This window comes from Mixophyes fleayi, chromosome 10 (genome assembly GCF_038048845.1).
Source record: "Mixophyes fleayi isolate aMixFle1 chromosome 10, aMixFle1.hap1, whole genome shotgun sequence".
Classification (NCBI taxonomy): Eukaryota; Metazoa; Chordata; class Amphibia; order Anura; family Limnodynastidae; genus Mixophyes; species Mixophyes fleayi.
In genome coordinates, this window is record NC_134411.1 from 10,766,410 (window position 1) to 10,786,461 (window position 20,052).

Genomic DNA, 20,052 nt, shown 5'->3' on the forward strand with positions numbered 1-20,052 from the left:
GTGTCCCTAGGTATTTGTCCAGGACCCAGATTCACTTGGCTTTTTAACTGTACCTTACAGCTATCCGTGGTACCTCAGTCACTGATTATGCACTATTAAAAATGCTATGACTTTAGAGGATAGAGTAAATCTAGCATTTCATTGCTCACTTTGTAGAAATCGAATTTTACACACTAGACATGAATAGGTTCACATCCCATAATGGAAATCTATGTAAAGTTTGGTTAAAGGACTGACTACCATGAAATTTGAACTTCTTTCCTTGCTTATTTTGAATTTGACCTTTTTTTCTCTCTACTGTTTATTGGATTAATATTAATTTTTTAAATGACTCAGATAAATAAAAGGACATTGAAAGTACCTTTACTTCGAGCATCATCTTTTTGTATTTTCATATTCCATATACTTTGGTTCATGTATACCTAAATATCCACAATATTCTGTAAATATGGAGGGATTGAAAAGTTGCTTTAAGTTGTCTGTAGGATTGTTTTTCTTTGTACTCCTTATTATATAAGGTTATATGTGGTTATGTACAGAGGCGGAACTAGCAAGCTGTGGGCCCTGGTACCGGGAAGCGAGGAGATGGGAATCTTGGCCTCAGCTCGCTAGTTCTCCATGGGCCCCAGTGCACCAATGGTAGTTCCGCCACTGATTATATATTGTGACTGTATCCCAGCCTCTTCTATTAATGAATAAAAGTGGATGCGGTTTAGTTAATGCCACAAAAAAAATAACTGAATACACATAATGTAGACTGTTTTTTATATAGTTTTATTTTATTAAACCAGCACTCCATATTAAATGAGTATAAATAAGTGAGATAGAAAATAGAAAAAACAATTGTAAAGACAAAATTTACACGTTTACACCGTAGAGAATTTTTAATATAATATAGTGTGAGATTCTTACCTTGTTCCAACAGGCATTTTAAAATAAATAAAAGAAAATGCAGATCCCCATCAAAAATATATTCACAAGCCACAGATCTGAGCACAGCATTGTAACAGCAGGATGTCACAACAGGGGAAACAGCCTTTTTGTTATTATAGTACTGCTCATTCCTAAATTAACCCAATGTAAAAAATTTTTTTATCTCTTTGCTTTTTTCAGAAATTATTGTCTCCCACTGCGTGCACAGTTTGGAATTTGTAAATGTAGTTAAGATTTTACATTTAATAATGAAAATATATTATATGCCAATGTATAATGACAAATTACTGTATACAGATAATAAATCTCTAAGAAGATATGTGACCATGTAAATCACATGAGACAACAGGATAAGCATTGTTGTCTCTAAGAAGAGCTATTTGGAAATTGTGACAATTATAGTGTTAATAACAGGGCTTCTAAGATTTGGCATTGCATATAGCACTGGGTAAGATAACTAGATAGAGGGTAATATTGTATACTTCTTACTTGTGATGCCAAATAGTCATTACTGTGTTCATTAAATTTACAGTCTCATTGGATCAATGTGTATGTCAAATGTTTGTCTAGAAGTGACAGGGTTAATGAAATTAATATATTTCAGTAGAAACCTCCCAAGGCTTAACATGTGGACAGAAAAAAAAGAATGTTTACCTTGATTGTAAAGATTAAAGATTGTCCTGCCCCACCTGCTGTGATGTCAGTAACACTCCAAATAATCCTATAAAGAGCAAGGTGTCAATGTGTCTGATACTACTGAATGTCCATCGCCCCCGGGGCATACAATGGGGTATCAGACTGCCAGCTTGTGGGTGCTATTGCTGGCATTGGCTCTCTCAAGTGCCATTGATGTGATTCCAGGTACAGTAGATATCTGCTACCTTCCAGTTTTCTCCATTATCTCCAGTGGGACAAGAATATTATTAGAACTTTGACAAAAGACATCAATCTGAAATAAATGGAATGATCGCAGAGCTGATGCTTGCTGAATTTCTATATCTATATCTATACATATATATATATATATATATATATATATATATATATATATATATATATATATATATATATTTATATATATATTTATATATATTTATATATATATATATATATTTATATTTATATATTGAATTTAAATATAGTTAATTATAAATAAAGGAAATATGAATAATGTAGAAGATGTTATTAAAAGGTAAAAAGTTTGAGATTTCTTTACTGGGAGAACTTCATACTTAGAAAACATTTTAAATGTTGTATATTTGTATACTCTCCATATTTGTCGTTTATCTAACCTCTCCTCCATATCATAGGCATAGAATCTGATTGCAGATAAGAACCACAGTTTTATTCCTAGAAACGTCACATCATATTCAATCCTGCTTTCAGATTTATGATAGTGTTATGTCTATCCCAAAGATGGATTAAATTCCCATACCATATTAGCCTCTACCACTCCTGTTAGAAGGCTATTCTACCTATCTACTACACTTATTATTATTCCTTACATTAAACCTATGTAGAATCTATGGTGTAAACACTTAACATGAATAAATTTAATTCTTTATGTGGCTGTACTGTAGTGTTGATCTCATGAGCTTACACTCTAACCATAGACCAGATTATAGAGTGTATTTCATTGATGCATAGATTTATACTTTGGATGTACTGTATCCTAAATCATTGTGAAATTGTTAATTTAAGTGGTAATTATACCTGAGTTGTTAAGTTTTGTAGCAGTGATAAAGTTGCCTATTTGTTAGACCTTATTCACAGACTGTGTTAACCTGCTACCAATACCACCCGTTTATACCAACTCTTAACAGGTCGAGTCCGTAATCACGGTCACTACGTCTGCAGTACATGGGGAAACTATCACTTCAAGACCTTTGATGGGGACTTTTACCAATTTCCTGGCAGATGCAGCTACAACTTGGCTTCAGACTGTAGAGACTCCTATCAGGAATTCTCTGTCCATGTCCACCGGTCAATGGACAGCGGTCACCCACTCATAGACAAGATTACCATCACCATCAAAGATGTCATAATTCAACTGAAAAGCAGCTTAGTGGTGGTGAATGGAGTCATGTGAGTCTTTGCTATTTTTATATTCCATTTATTAAACATCAGCTCCTGATTTGTTTCATTTATGTTCCCTGCTTATTATTCCTTTTTTATATATATTTAACACAGTTATTCTATAATAATATGTGCTTGCAAAATATCACATAGAGCTTCTTCTAAAACTGTCCTGCTCTCTGCTTCTCCCTGGACCATGTGCAGATGTGTTTAAAATTTGCATATAGTGAAGGATGTTAGTAGCAGTGTGAGGGATAATTTTATCAAGCTGTGGGTTTCAAAAATGTGGAGATGTTGCCTATAACAACCAATCAGATTCTAGCTGTAATTTTGTAGAATGTACTAATAAATAATAACTAGAATCTGATTGGTTGCTGTAGACAACATCTCCACCTTTTCAAACTAGCAGCTTGATAAATTTACCCCTAAATGGCATTTCTCAGTTCTTATTCATGTTGATACAAACAGTAATCTCTTTTTTAAACAACATATTCACATATTTGATATTACAAAACCACCTTACATTTTTCAGTCTTACTGCTAAATAACAATGTCATCATTATTACATAAACCATATATATATATCTATGTCACTGATCACCTTATGATATAAACTTTACGTTTATCAGGTGGCACACAGTTGATTTTGGATGACATTTATTTCCTGATAGAAACCCAAGTTGCTAAATGCTTCTGCAGTGATGCAATCATTTTAAGGGAAATGCTGTTCCCTGTCACCCAAATGCACTTGTTCGTAAAAATAGCTGCATGCAGTGTTATTGTAGCTGACGTGCTTTCTTGTAACAAGAACGGTTATCATTACAACCTGTTTACCTCCACTAATCCCTTATCTGTCCTGTGTCCCTACATCTCTTCCTCATACCTCTCTATCTATCACTCAACCAGTGACCACTGCTGCTTCAGTTACCGATAGTATATAAAAAGTCACAATACTTCTGCAAAATATTCTGTCCAATGCAATTATAGGCCAAAGAGGTGCTATAATGCTCTCATTGTATAGTCCATCGGTGCTTATGTTCCTCATATACAATGCAGAGGGCAATTTGTCACTCAATAGGACCTGGGTACCTCTGAGAATATCCTGAATAGATGTTGGGCAAAGTAAGATCAGGAGACATTATTTAATATATGCTATAAATGTATATTCAGGAAAGTCATGATCAGGCTGTTGCATAGTGCTCTAGAAGCCAACTTATAATTAAAGTTGTCATTACCTGTATGTGATATAACAAAAGTCTTATTTTGCATTACAATGTGTTAGGTAACTGTTTGCAGCTAAGGGCTGTTATCTGACTCTCTATAACCTTCATTGTTCTTTATGAGAAAAATCTCTACATATAGAGTTATATATCGCTATGCTTGTCATACATCATTCAAAACACTACACTACACTTGTTACTATATAATGACTGTTGCAGTCTAATATAATTGGTAAGAACCAAAGGACGCTGTTACTGCTTTTCCTACTTTCACTGACTCTCCATGTTACAAATTAGCCATCTGCGTGCTATTATCACAAAGAAGGAATGGGTCATCTTAATCATTGTAAAATCTCACTGATAAGCTTTATTAGTGTTATCTCTTTTAAGCTATTTATCTCTTTTAAGTGATTTATTCATTGTAAGGTGTTACAATAGCACAACTGCTTTATAGCACCTCTCCTTCAAATCACACAATGGTGTTATAGCTAATTACACTGTCAATCACTCAATCTGTGACAGGTAGAGAGGAACTAGTTATATTTAATTTATCCTATATCTAACCTCCTTTACATTAGTCTCATAGGATGTTCTGTGAGGCAGATGACGATTCAGTAATGATATGTTACACTGGCTTTTACTTTACAGAAAGCGGCAGCACAAATCTATTTTTCACATGTACGTTATGGAATTCTTTCCCGATATCACTGCAGTGTGGTAACACTTACTACCCCTCTCTGAGGATTGTTCTATTAACAAGGGTATACAGAGAGGACAGGTTCCACAATCACAGAGCAGTTGGCTTTGTACCTATGTTAGCGGGCTCACACCAGCCTCAGAGCTCGTCCATTCATTTCATGTAATCATTACCAGAGAAATAATATTCTACTGTACAGGAAATATATCATACATTAGATTTCCTCTGATATTTATGTCAAGGGGGAGACTGAGAGCCAAGATAGAATAGACTGAGCACTAAGGGCTAGATTTACTAAACTGCGGGTTTGGAAAAGTGGAGATGTTGCCTATAGCAACCAATCATATCCTAGCTTTCATTTATTTAGTGCATTCTACAAAATGACAGCTAGAATCTGATTGGTTGCTATAGGCAACATCTCCACTTTTTTAAACCCACAGTTTAGTAAATATACCCCTAAGGCCCCTAACAGTACTTTCAATAGTGCAGTAGTTCAATGTTTAGGTTCTCCTCAGGTGTCCTCTGCAGATGTAAAGCAGCAGAGGTTGAAAGTCCTTACTTGTTCCCTACACTCCTTGCAACAGGATTAACACTTTGCTGCCCATAATGAAACACTAATGTATTTTATTGATAAATAAAAATAAACCACTAGGGTGTAGATTTACTATACCTAGAAAGGAAAGTGGAGTTGTTGACCGTAGCAACCAGTCAGATTCAAGCTATCATTTTTCGCAATGTACTAGATAAAAGATAGCTAGAATCTCCTTGGTTGCTATGGGCAGCTCCTCCATCCTCCTTTTTAGAAACTTCAGTAAATCTACTCATAGGGCTAGTTTACTAAAATTGCAAATAGGGCCAAAATCTGCACTTAACTATAGTAGCCAATCAAGTACTTGCTTTCATTGTCTAACTTGCACTAGACAGAAAAACAATACTGCTGATTGGTTGCTTTGGTTCATTGCAAAACTAACATTGCAGTTAAAGGCAAAGTTAGTAAATGGGGCGTACAGTATCCAAGAGCACTCATATGGCCCCAATCAGTTTGCCTACAAGTGGTACAACCTTATATATTACAAGTTCTTTGATATGAGATAGAATATGCTTAATATATCTATTATTATAGTAATCCATTAACTTCACCATGTACTGTTAACATAATAGTCACTCAAATAAATTAGAAATACTAAATCTCCTGTCAACTCTATAGTAGATAGCATACATTCAAGTCTCTTAAACTCAAATTCCCTGTCTCTCTTATTATCCAATTATCCCTGTTTTGGGATAGAATAATATATCTGTATGGATAAGCTTCAACCACTGTAAATGTGAATGTCTTAATTATGTCATTCACTCTGCATATTATAACAGTTTACTGTCTAGTAGACTGCGTTTTAAGAACATTTAGACCTAAAGTTTTCTGTGGTGCATGTCTATAAACACAAGAAAAAATACCCACTTTTATAACAAATTAAAAGTGTCCCTCTGTAACCATTTGAAATGTGTGGAAGTATGTGCTATTCTGAACATGTAAGTGCTATTTTCATATATAAAGTGGAACAATGTATGACCTCAATTAAATTATACGGACAATAAATGTCCACTGTGATCAAAAAACACTGGACCTTGTGTTACTTAAAGGCTTATTGCAGCAGTAGCCTATCTATTCACGCTGCCATTTATCAATAAAATATTACCATCCAGCTGAGCGATAATAATAAAAAAAAATAATATAATACAATAAATAGTTCAAAGATAGATTAAAATATTACCAGATTAAAATATTACATAATAAATATTTAAAAAAAATTGATGATTGAAAACATGCTTTATTCAAATAGTAATAGATTGGATAATTTTTTTCTGTTATCGCTGTCCTAAAATTGTGATAACAGGACAAGGATTGTAAACTCTTGATAGGGTGAATCACTATAGCCGGCATAAACACCCATTTTTGTTGCCCATAGGAGTTTTCGCCCCTTGATATAAAGACTCATTAGTGTTGATCTCTTTGTATGGAATATGTATATTAATATGGTGATATGACGCTTGCTCTGCAATATCCTTCCGTTGAACATTTTTAGTTTTTGTTATCCTACAGCCCCATATCAAACTGAAATTTATGACTTCTAAGTTTTACCACCCAGAAATTATGTGTTGGGTTAACATTAAAAGTATGTTTACCTGACCTCAACTACACCCACACTCTTTGACAGCATTGCATACTGTATAGAACAGCTGTCTCCTGGAAGGTCCAGTGTAATGACTGACATTTGTACAAGGTGTTTCCTTGGGTGTAGTGCACTTGATAAAGCAATTAAAGTGGAGTTTCTTAATGGTTTTTCCAAATATTATATGTGTCTTAGACCATATGGTGAGCACTCTGAGGTGGAATCCAACATATTACAGAATTTAGTAAGAAGCTATAAAGATTTATAACAGTCTGAATTATTAGAGATTCAAGCAGTTTAACCCTTTTGTATCAGGAGCCAAAACTACGCAATGAATAAAGTCACAGCGTTATCTACACACTCTGTGGATGAACTGAAGTATCCTCAGCTTGGATAATTCTACCAAGTTAAGAGTAAAATACAAGATATTCAAGTAAACTGTTCCAATTGCTACAAGTGTTAGAAAAATGCCAAAATGCATGTAAAAACAAATGGTAAATGACATTTGATAAAAATGTGGAATGGCACAAATTATAATACATTTTTTGAAACCGAATGCTTGAATTTTGCATTGGAAATGCCACTTTTGTAATATAGAATTTGACAGTTTCAGAGATTTGGTAGCTATATAAACAATTAGGGGACATTATATTGGTTATCCATGTCTCTTTCAATAAATAATTATACCTTTACATATTTATAGGACTTCTTTAATTCAAATTTGAATGATTATTTTGCAGTGCCAAAACACCTTACTACAGCTTTGGGATCCTCATTCACAAAAATGATGCCTACTTCAAGGTGTATGCAAAGGCAGGCTTGACACTCATGTGGAATAAGGAAGACGCAGTCATGGTGAGTAACACATCAGATAAAACATTAGCCAAATATTATTCTCATTCCTTTAATATGCAGAGGATTGCTGAATTTGCATGGAATTCTGGGCCAAACCACAGCTGCTTGGCAAGAACTTAAGTAGAACTTGTCAGCCAGGTGGCCCTATCCCATCCATGGGATTTAGCACACTCATTCCAACACTCTTTTTTCATTCTTGTTATCAGATATCGAAGACATCACCTTTGACTTGCCAGTTCCCTTTCATACTATAGTATACTATACAACCATACTTTAAATAGTTTAGTTTGGTATAGAGAGCTGTAGGACAATTTTGCGTGTGAGTGCACCATTAATATCTTGGGCCAGTAATATGATGAACTCAGTTTATTTTCTTCTTCTCAGCTGGAGTTGGACCCAAAGTTTAACAACTATACGTGTGGTCTGTGTGGGGATTATAATGGCGTTCCAAGCTATAATGAATTCCTCTCTGGGGGTAAGTGATCTGGATGAACTGGTTCACTGCAAGTTATTTCTGAATATATGTCACTATTATTGTTTAAATAGGAAACAGCAGTTAACTCTGGCAATGGAGCGTGCAATGTCAACATACTCTGGGCATTGCTTTACAATAAGCAGCTTGTTATAGTGACATTCATACAATTTGCATTTCAGTACATAATCATGTATATAATAATAATATTACAGAATCATCATCAGGAAATTGTAGTTCTTATGATATTGCATTTATTTGTGTGCCCGTTGCTGGGAATATATTTACTGGCATGTTATGAAATTGGTCATTTACTCTTTAACAAGCTGACCAGTAAAAAGAAGAAAGCAGACTCTGTTGTTGCACATCAAGTAATGTATAAAAAAGTAAGACAGCCTTTAATAAGCCAACAACAACTGCACTGTGCTGACCAAGATAGCTGTTGTAAAATTATGGACTAGTGGTATCATTTATTTATAACGGTGCCTATACACACAGCTTATCTTATTACTCCTACCAACACGGAAATATTATATTTTGAATTCAAACAGGAATAAGATTATATCTGATCACTGCAGCAAAAGACACATATGTGTCCATTTTATACTTTTTTTATTATAAATATATTTTTCTTAAAGCTCTTATCTTACTTTTTTATATATCCATACAGACATATTTTTATTTTATGTATTGTAGACCAGGATTTATAGATACATATCTATTTCTGGACCATCGCTGGTGGACAGCTATACTCAACATATGAGTACACTATCTATAAGTGTACTGGCCAGACACTATTCTTACATGATCTGTTTGTTAGGTCTATATATATTTCATTTTAATATTTTCATATTGTTTACCTATTTTTTTATTAAAATTGTATATCTTTGGAGAATATAGAATAAATTGCTATTACACACACTCCGCCATCTAAGGGTATTTTTTATATTTTTTTATATTTTATTATTTTATATCGTGGCGCATCCCACTTTCAGATTTATTCCTATACACACAGCTATTTAGATAGATTTTAGATGATATTTGCTACAATTTACTGTGTTTGTGGACTCAGCATGGCTTTTAATTCTAGTCATAAGGTTTGATGAGACATTGATTGGGACTGGTGAAAAAGTGGGATGATGGCCATGATTTGTGTGCAATCATCAACCAAAGGAACCCCAAGGAATTCTATCACTAAGCCTGGACTCTGACTGATTGGACCCATCCATTTGTATGACTCATACGGGTGGCTAAATTGGAGAGAGTTCTTGTCACTCAGTGATCAGACCAAGTAATATGACCTAAAAGTGTATGGGCAGTTATGTACTGTATGTACTTATATGTTTCATTGCATCTATAATCCTCAGATATCATTCTCAATCCGGTGCAATTTGGAAATCTTCAGAATATTCATGACCCAAATGATGACTGTACAGACACAGATGAGACCCTGAAGACAGACAAAACACAATGTTTCCAATATGTGAGTATTATCAAGAATTATACATTTCCATACTGTATGATCACCAACTAACAGCTGCTAATAATAATAGCAACATTTGCTTTTCTCTTTGTCCTATAGACAAAAAAATGCACCTTTTTCTATCCTGTGTCAATAGCAAATGTATTGTTATTAGCATGCTTTATTTATATAGTTACAATATATGCCATTATGTCATTACACTGTGCCAGATAACTTTATCCAAGCACCTTAGACCCTCTCCCAACTGGGCACAGTTTAATTTTCCTACCAATAAATCATCCACCTGGCAAATTTAGTCAGAAGCCTATTAACATGTCTTTGGACTACTGAAGAACATTCAAGCTCCCAAAAGAAAACCACATGAACTCAGTGAGAACAAATTGGGTCAGGATCAGATCTAAGGGCCTACTGCTGTAATGCATCATCATTGTCATCACCATTTATTTATAAAGCTCCACTGATTTCGCAGCGCTGTACAGAGAACTCATTCACATCAGTCCCTGCCCCATTAGAGCTTACAGTCTAAATTCCCTAACATACACACACACACACACAGACAGATATATATATATATATATATATATATATATATATATATTTTTATTTTTTTTCGTCAAAAGCTCAAACGTGCAAATGTCCCAAAGGGCAGTCATAGAAAGCAGAACAAAATAATCTTTTAGGCTTTATGTTTATTATCATGAATAGCTTGTTTATCTATGTCTATCTGCTGCAGTACTTTTATCTTCCATATTTGTGTTGTTTTGAACGTGATTATGATTTTATCTCAATTTGGATACTAGAAAATTGGAAAATATCTACATTTATTTTGAGCTTTGCTTTTAGTGTCAGTAAGTTTTTACACACATAGTATATACTGCACAGAACAGCATTGGTGCTGTAAGGATTTACTTCAGAAGAAAAGTTAATGCACCATAATATATATTTTTTTATTTTGTTCCATAACTGGGATACAATGGCCAAAGGTATATTGATGATGTTTTTCAGAGAAACTATTATTAATGCTGACTCACACAGTATTTCCTCCTCAGCGCACTATCTGTGAAGAACACCTGGTACACTCTACGTTTTCAGACTGTCAAGATCGTCTGAATGTGGAATACTATATCCAGGCCTGCATGCTGGACATGTGCTCCTGTGATCAGTCTCAAGACTCCTTCTGCCTTTGCAGCACTATCACTGAGTATTCCAGACAGTGTTCTCATGTTGGAGGACGCCCAGGGAACTGGAGAAGGGACAACTTTTGTCGTAAGCATTCTTTCACTATACAGTCAATACCAATTATATGCGTAGTATTAAAGCCTTAGGCCCATACGCCACATAACTTTATTGATCACCTATTATAACTCTGCTGACACAACATATACTTTGGACCATTTTTGAGTTAATATTTTTATTAAGACATACACCAAACAATGAGACCAAAGTGTAGTAATAAGCCAACATAAATTGTAGGTACATGACAATTTTAATTAGGAAGGTTTGTATCCTGTTAAGGCCCCAAACACCCTTATTATAGTGAACCACTTGTATCAATTTTGGATATAGGGTTGAAATCATATTAATAATTATTCATTTAAAGATTAATTGCATTTGGTTCTTTGTTCTGTTTTTTGCTTGTGAGCCTAATGAAGAAAAACTTTAGATTCATTAAACTTCTGTGTGATACATGCTCATACAGGCACCATGTACTGTGCTAATGAGGAGAGGAGGAAAGACATACTATAGTTCAGGGTACTACTGAGTCCTGTAAACAGCACAGTTTGTGAATGCTTCCAAATATTTTGTGAACCAGCACTGCACAGGATATCATTACAATAAAATGCTTATCAGTTGATGTTCTCACATAATAGTCAGTCCCCTTCTTTACCTCCATTCTTACAATATACTAATAATAAATGATACATTACAAAGCTTGGCAAATAAAGGAGTTTATTAAAATACAAAATACTGTATGGTGGAGGAGAAAAGGGTAAGCAGTTCGGCTAGGACCAATGCTACTGATATCACAGTGATGGTCGTTTCCCCTCTCGATATCAATACATGGGGAACCGTTTAACCCAGTCGCACCCTTATCCTTAAACTTGGGTATGCCTTATCCTTATCCCAAGCATCCGAGAACCTGCATCCCCTCTGGGCTGATGGAACGCAACCAACACACCCCACCGCCAAGGACGGTGCCTGTAACAAAACAAAAGCCTGCTCTGCAAAGGAATGCAGATTCAGCCATTACATAAAAAAGCTAATGTGTATCCACCAAGCATAGGACACCGACTGCTCAATGTTTTCCAGGAAAACATAAACTTTAAACCAGCTGGTGTTGGCACTCATACTACCAGCAAAAAAGTCCTGCACCAGGAGCAAAAATAGCACACGGCAACCAAGTCAAAGGGTGTTGAACCCAAACCAAAACTGCCCCACCTGGGGTACAAATAAACCTCCAAAAATAGGAAGGGAGGTCGAGCAACTTGTCTTGCAGACATCAGCCAGGATAATTTATAATGTGGCATAAGTGACCTTCCGCAGTGACACAGTAATGGGCATAACCCAGAATCCCTTTAACCCCTTAGAAAGGAGCAAATAAACTTACAAACATACGCCTTAGATTTTAATTTTCCTCTGGCTTAATTTTATGAGTTATAATAGTCGCTGACATAGGCAGCTGGTTACATAAATAAAGTGATGGAAGCAAGTAGTGAAGGTGGCACATTGAATAAACAGATCTATAGATCAGTAAGTAAAATTCTCTGGAACACCATGCAGAGTACGGATTTGGAATAAATTGAATATATGAATTTCATTTTATACGCAAGTGCGTTTGACACCACAATCGTTCTGCATCAGATTCACAGGAGTCTCGCATCGCTGTACTATTGGGAGGCACTGCACACATGACTACTCTGTGCTGCTGGGGGACCCTGCTCCTTCCATTATATAACTGTAGTGCTTGCCTCTGCCCTAGTCACCCTATCCTCACTAACATAATCAAACAAGTAGTCATTGCCTCCCACAAGATCAACACACTTATATCCTTAAATAATCTGTGTTGCTGCATACATTCCCCTTAATCTGTTTGTTCTAAGCCACCGACTTCTAAGGTGTAACGCTTGCATCTGTCCCAGTCACATTTTGCCCTATGCTCACGAACATAATCAAACAAGTAGTCATTGCCTCCCACAAGATCAACACACTTATATCCTCAAATACTCTGTGTTGCTGCATACATTACACTTGATCTGTTTGTTCGAAAAAGTGAACGGAATAAGGTGCTCTGACACTAGTCAAACACACCATAGCAAGTGACACTTACCCGTTGCTAGTAGTAGAAATATTTTCAAATATTTGGTAAATACAGTTTATTTGCTCTTAAACATGTATGTCAGATACTGAGAATAAATGTACATGTATATAATATAATAATTGTAATAATTAGGTTTATACACAATAAATATTAATAATAATATTATTTTTTTAAAGTGAAATCCACATAATTTTCAATTGCATTTTCCAGCTAAGCAATGTCCTGCAAACATGATTTATCAAGAGAGTGCCTCCCCTTGCAAGAATTCCTGTTCTCACCTGGAAATACATAGTCTGTGTGAAGAGCACTATATGGATGGGTGCTTCTGTCCCGCTGGTAAGTTATATAGGATTATTATAATAAATAAGTGGCAATAAGTACATTTATAAAAACAGAAGTTGACAGCAGTCAGTAACTCTATTTGGTCTGTTTATTTACACTTGCATCTGTGCTAGACAATATTACTATATATCACATATATCCATATATCATATATATCACAAATGTTTCCTTTAAATTTTGGAAAATTAAATAAAGAAAACTTTATTCTTCAATAAATGTTGACCTGGTCACTTGTTATATTATATATATTATTTATCGCTTTATGTAACTGAGAAGGATAATTCTGCTTGGTAGAGAATATAGAAATCTGCATGTCATTAGCAAAGAATTTAGCAACTAATCTGCAATATACTGCAAATACTTGGTAAGAAAAAGAAAATTGTGGATGTATTTTAAAGATAATTATTAAAAATGAAACCAAAAAAATCAGATAGGCTAAGGGTATCCCGAATAGATGGAATAATCAAATCTCTTTCCACTCCATATAAAGTATATAACAGGTGATGTTGAATCTCCTAATGCTAATTATAAAGATGTAAGAATGATTGCTAGTGAATAATATATATATATATATATATATATATATATATATATATATATATATATATATATATATATATATATATATATATATATATATACTAAGTAGGTTGCAACTTGTAGCAGATTGCAACCCAAGGTTGTGAGAGAATGAAGATCCTTCCTTTCCTCACTGTGCATTACAGGAGCGAGGAATTCAGAGACAATACTATGGGTATTGAGTATCTCTCACTATGTGGGACTGCACCTAAGGAGCAGGATAGTGGAGGGTACTCTACATGTAGGTGTTCTTATAAGCTGGGGATTGTTACAATATGATAGCCTTGTGTATACTATAATTTGCAAGATTTTTATTATGCTGATGTAAATATAAGCAAGTATGGATAGAAATAGTACATTGTACAGATGAACAAAATCACATTTTGGAAACGTACTATTTTCAGGCACTGTGCAGGATGATTACACCGAGAAGGGTTGTGTGGCTGTTAGCGAGTGCCACTGCAAACATCGAGGGATACTGTATGCACCAGGAGAAACAATGCAAAATGACTGCGATAAATGGTAAGGAAAGAACATTGTAGATGTCATCAACGTACCTCTCTGGTAACTAATACTATTATCAAAAGGCATCTCACACTCTAATTTTCCATATAGCATTTCTATAGTATTACATATATTGCAGGTTTCATAGCAGCATCCTAATGATCAGCATTGTGAACCATTATCTTCATCTTATCTATCCCAAACCTCCAGTCAGTGGGAATGTTTAGTTTGATAAACATGAATCAAATCTTTCTATTCTTTATAAAAAAAAAAAAAAAAGATTAGAGTGAGTTAAAAATGTATAAGGGAAACCGTTTTCTGCGGAGTAATATGAAAATGGTTGAAAAAGCATTTGGTCACAGGGGACAGCAATATACATATATTCCTGATTATCCCAAGTGCAGTAGTTAAAGTGTCTCTTTTCAGATAGTCATCAATCTCTTATTGATGTGCAGAAGCTCAGCTCACATTAGTCTTGTATGATTTATTATTACAATAATGTTTCCGTTTCAGCCTCTGTGAATCGGGAAGATGGAGCTGCACCGACCATGCCTGCCCTGGAGTTTGTTCCATTGAAGGAGGTGCCCATGTCACCAGTTTTGACGGGAAGGCCTATACTTTCCATGGGAACTGTTACTATGTGCTGTCTAAGGCAAGACTTTTTCTAATCATTTTATGGCTTACTATGAAGTCCAACTGCTTTACATAACTGGATGTATATTGCTTATTGACTACTAGTCATTATGTATATTTAGCCAATATAGAAGCATGATAAGTAGCTGAAAACAGAGAAAAACCGAAATGTGTATCAGTAGGACTAAATATGGAGATCCCTTTGTATTAAACATAAGCAACATCTACATGTCTCAGTTTGTGCCCTATAAGCTTCCGTCACACAAAGGTGACCATGTAGATGTGCAATTCCAAACATTTATGTCTGCTTTTATGCTGAGACAAGATACAATCAAGCATGTTACAGTAAATGTGCCGTGCACATCAAGAAAAATACTAAAATACATACCCCACAAAAATGCTCAGGGTAAATGAAAGTACATATTTTTTAAGTATTTCTTCACAATATAAGTCCTAGTAATTAAGAAGGTCTAAATATAGGTTAATGTTATTTAATTGGTGTTTAGGTTTTTATCATAGTGAGGTTGAAGATTTACTAAAGTATATGTTTGACTGTTACTTGTTTTATTCTATACGTTTCATCCTGACAATCGTACATAGAATAACTCCATAATTCATGTTGTCACTGTGTTGCTTAATGATGTGAATGCATTTAGCAGAATAAACTCACTGTGCTCTTAATGAAAGCGCTGCCTTCTATTGCAGGGTAAAAGAAATGAATCGCATGTTCTCTTAGGGGAGATGACACCTTGCAGTTCTTCAGCGAGAGAGACTTGTCTAAAATCTGTCATACTCCTTACAGACAACAAGCAAAATGTGAGTATATGAATATCTGTGACCAGAAAAAGCAACGTCAAAAACTCACAGCTTAAGCTAGGTACACACTACAGAATTTTCCACCAACTTTTTATGTCGATTTTACATGCGATCGATGGTCCGATCGCTCGGTCCATGGACTGCATACACACTAGCCTTGTTTAGGACGATAAAGGGAAGAGCGGACGTCCCTTTAGTGACTTTTTACAGCCATGTTGTCGTGAGCAATGACTGTAATTTCGTACTCACTTTTGTGGATCTGTCGGAAGTTTATACACACTACACAGCGGTAACGAGATTAGAACGAAAATATTGAACGGTACGACCAATTAAATGAGGCGACAATCGTCCATTTGGGCAGACTTTCGACCATCATGTCAATACACACACTGACCCGACTTTTGAACGAGAGGTCGTATGTCGGCTGATTGAGCCGATTATTGGACGAAAACCGTGTAGTGTGTACTTAGATTTACAGGAGACTTGAGCATTTTTAAATAAAGTGTTTACAATTATATTGTCTATTGTTAATGCCTATAAAGGGGTGTTTTGCTCCCCTAGACAACTGTTGCAGTGTACCTGATGTGCTCAGTGGCCTTACCCTATACCATATCCTATCTGTATAACAAATAACATAAAAGAGAAGAGACTTAGAGAAAATTAGGGCTTGTGACTAAATTTTCTGGCACCAAGATAACTCTGATATCACTTAATTTCTTTAGGTTGTGTCCTTCAAAGCAGATGGTACAGTGTTATTGAATGAGCTTAAAATAACCCTGCCTCACGTCACAGGTAAAATCTCCAATAACACTGCAATGTGTAATGTAAGGTGACAAATGTATTCAGATGCAAGCATAAAATATGATATTAATATTATCAGTGAATTCTACTGTATGAGATAAAGCAGCTGATCCCAGATCCCTGTATTTTCCAGCCACTTTCTCCATCCTGCAGCCCTCTGATTCCTATATCATTGTACAAGCTACCTATGGTCTCCAGATGCAGATTCAGCTGTTACCCATAATGCAGCTGTACATCACTATGGAGAAATCTGCAAGGAAACGACTGCAAGGTCAGTAAAATTGTATCCATCACCAAAACTGAATAATCTGTACAAAAATATATATCGTGCATGCCATTTGTTCAGAAATTATTTTAGTTTATTATTTTTTGTGCTGACATTTCCAGCCTAATAAAAATGACATCAAAATCCAAAAGATATCACAATCTACGCATGTGCACATCCAGCGCCTGTTTTAGAGTTTGGTATTTAGCTCTCAGTAAAAGTCTACTTTGTGCAGTAAAACAATGTGGAATCTTGAGTTTTGTGTAACTTGCACTTGCAGCCCCCTACACCTGGAAAGGCAGAATCAGGGCCTGCAAGTGCAACTTATGTACAGAAAGGGCGTGCACATGTAAGTGTGGCACACGCCCAGGAAATGTGGTCTCTTCTGAGTATGTCTCATCTCCAGATACACCTGTTTGTAGGTGTAGTCTTTGCAGCTACTTGTGCTGCTGCTGAAGATTATCCCCCTGTACAATTATTAGTAAAAATTATGAATAAATGTAAAAAAAAAGCCCCATAGTTCTCCAGCCCAAAAATATAAAATGAATAAAATAGGATCAATGCTCATAGCCTGGGTTGGCAACAGTTAAAACAGGACTGCATATGATCCAGAATCGGGGTATGTCATGCCAGGCTTGTCACTCGAACTGGTCAGCACAGGCCTGAATTCAAATTGGTAAGGACACATAATATAGAATGGGTGTTATTTTCACATGGGGTTACATGCTTTACACATGTGTTAGAAATGACAGTCAGGTTCTGCATTTAAGTGCTAGTTGGTAAAGGTCCTAAGAGCAGGGCAGTGTGTTGCTCTTTTGTCAGGGCTCCACAAAAATTGCACTAGTACGTAGTGAAGTTCTGGGTCTAGAAAAAAAACCACTGCATTGGTTGTATGACATAACCAGCTGTCTAGGAGAGCAATCATTCTACAGATAATGGAACCTCACTAATCATACAGGAAGAGAGGTTTTAGCTACACCACAATATTACTGGTTATAGAAATTAGTAACAAAAATGCCACAGATAACTAAAAAAGACAATGGTGATTATAACATAAATGATGACGTGCACTGTTGATCATACTGGGCCACATATGAATAATTCCTAAAATTCCTGAATTGAAATCTGGGAATGACTATCCTTCAAACAAAAAGGACTGTTGGTTTTTATGAATTTGGAACCTGGGGATAAATTTATCAAACCTTCTAAAAAGGAAAACTGGAGGTGTTGCCCACAGCAACCAGATTTTAGCTAACATACCTAGCACATTCGAGAAAATGATAGATAGATTCTGATTGGTTGCTATGGCAACGCCTCCACTTTTCCTTTTTAGACGGTTTGAACATTTACCACCTGGGTTGTTATCTTGCACCAGCAGGCATGAGACTTGAACTGCTGTTCAATAATGTATTCAAGAAACTGAAAAGTGAGACACGCATTTCACTTATTTTACCTCACTAACAAATACATCTATGGGCTTCCAAACAACTTACATGAAAACAGTGCTGTTCGATTTAGAATGCCCTTAATATTTGTATAGTGCATGATATTTTTTTTCTGGTATTAATAATACCTTACATTTGGGAAACTTAGATGTACTATAAGAACATGATGAGAATTTTTTGTCTATAGGTCTTTGTGGAAACTTCAATTCCAAGGAAGGAGATGATTTTGAAACATCTGGTGGTCTAGTAGAAGCCACAGCATCAGCCTTTGCCAACACATGGAAGGCCCAACCCAGCTGCCATGATATGTCGGACTGGTTGGATGATCCATGCAGCCTCAGTATTGAAAATAGTAAGAGTGAATTTAATTGCGTATATTAGCATTTATATGCTAATTATAATGGTTCTGAATATATATATATATATATATATATATATATACTTAAGAGTTTAACAGGGGATGGGGTATTTTGCTGGGAATTAATTAAGCCCAATCCACATGTTGTATAATTGTAACCAGTTATATATTATATCAAACTGGAATCTCAGGTTATGCCAGACTGTTATAGCTAAAATATTTTTTTCAACCCCAAGGCTGTAGGCACTGTAATCCCTAACACCGCATATTGATAGCTGATTAAAAACCATTAAAAAAATCTAACCCTTGCCATTAAAATTTCTTCTCATTTTACCTTATTACATAAATAAAATGTCAACAAACATTTTGGTCTATATTTTTCAATAAAATATTTTATTGAATATTTTATTTTATATTTTATATTATAAAAATATTTGGAAGGTTTTGCAATCCTACACCTTTTTATTTGTAAATATATGCACATATTTTACAAGATTCCATAATCAGTTAAAACATCCGTTGGCTGATTCCATTTAAATGTTGAGCACTTTTAGTATCATGGAAATTTGCTCACTTAATATTTTTAGGGATGGCTCTTATTACTTTTTACTTATACATATTGGGACTGATTCATTAAGGGACGTAAAAGGCGATTTTGCGCGTATAGTCTGCAGAATTATTCTGCGCATGCCCAGAACCAGACAATACGCCACAGAACACGGCAACGTTCAATTCATCTTCTAGCGCAAAGGACACTTACTGCAGCCTACCGTTAGGGCAGGGAAGGGTCGAATGCTCATAGTCAATGTACAGTTAGGGGGCGTGACAAACTCAAGCACACGCAGCAGCGACTCATTCGTCCTTGTTTTTCAGACATATCTCTTGCTCCATGTACAGGCAGGGCCGGATTAAGGGAATGGAGGCCCCTGGGCTAAGGGGGCCTCCATTCCCCCGTGAGGGCCCCTCCGTGATCCGAGCCGCCCCCCCCGTGATCCGAGCCGCCCCCCCCCCCCCCCGGCACTTACCTCCTTCCCCGGCGCGCTGTACACTCTTTACTGAGGAGATCTCGTGAGTCTCACTCAGTAA

The 20,052-nt window shown here is 35.7% G+C and overlaps 1 protein-coding gene across 4 annotated transcripts in view; it reads left to right on the plus strand.

The window, feature by feature from the left end:
* Positions 1-1,714: 1,714 nt before the first annotated feature.
* Positions 1,715-20,052, plus strand: part of MUC2 (mucin 2, oligomeric mucus/gel-forming) — a 115,809-nt gene continuing 97,471 nt past the window's right edge. For 3 of the 4 annotated variants that reach the window (XM_075187857.1, XM_075187858.1, XM_075187856.1), the window contains exons 1-4: positions 15,997-16,097; positions 16,820-16,889; positions 17,032-17,169; positions 18,796-18,960. In XM_075187857.1, coding sequence (XP_075043958.1) covers positions 16,023-16,097; positions 16,820-16,889; positions 17,032-17,169; positions 18,796-18,960 — 448 coding nt within the window. In that variant the 5' untranslated portion in view covers positions 15,997-16,022. Of the gene's footprint in view, positions 1,795-2,756; positions 3,019-7,834; positions 7,950-8,333; positions 8,425-9,788; positions 9,905-10,953; positions 11,171-13,433; positions 13,560-14,548; positions 14,667-15,161; positions 15,301-15,986; positions 16,098-16,819; positions 16,890-17,031; positions 17,170-18,795; positions 18,961-20,052 lie in introns of those variants that run through there. The other variant, XM_075187859.1, reaches the window with a different exon arrangement.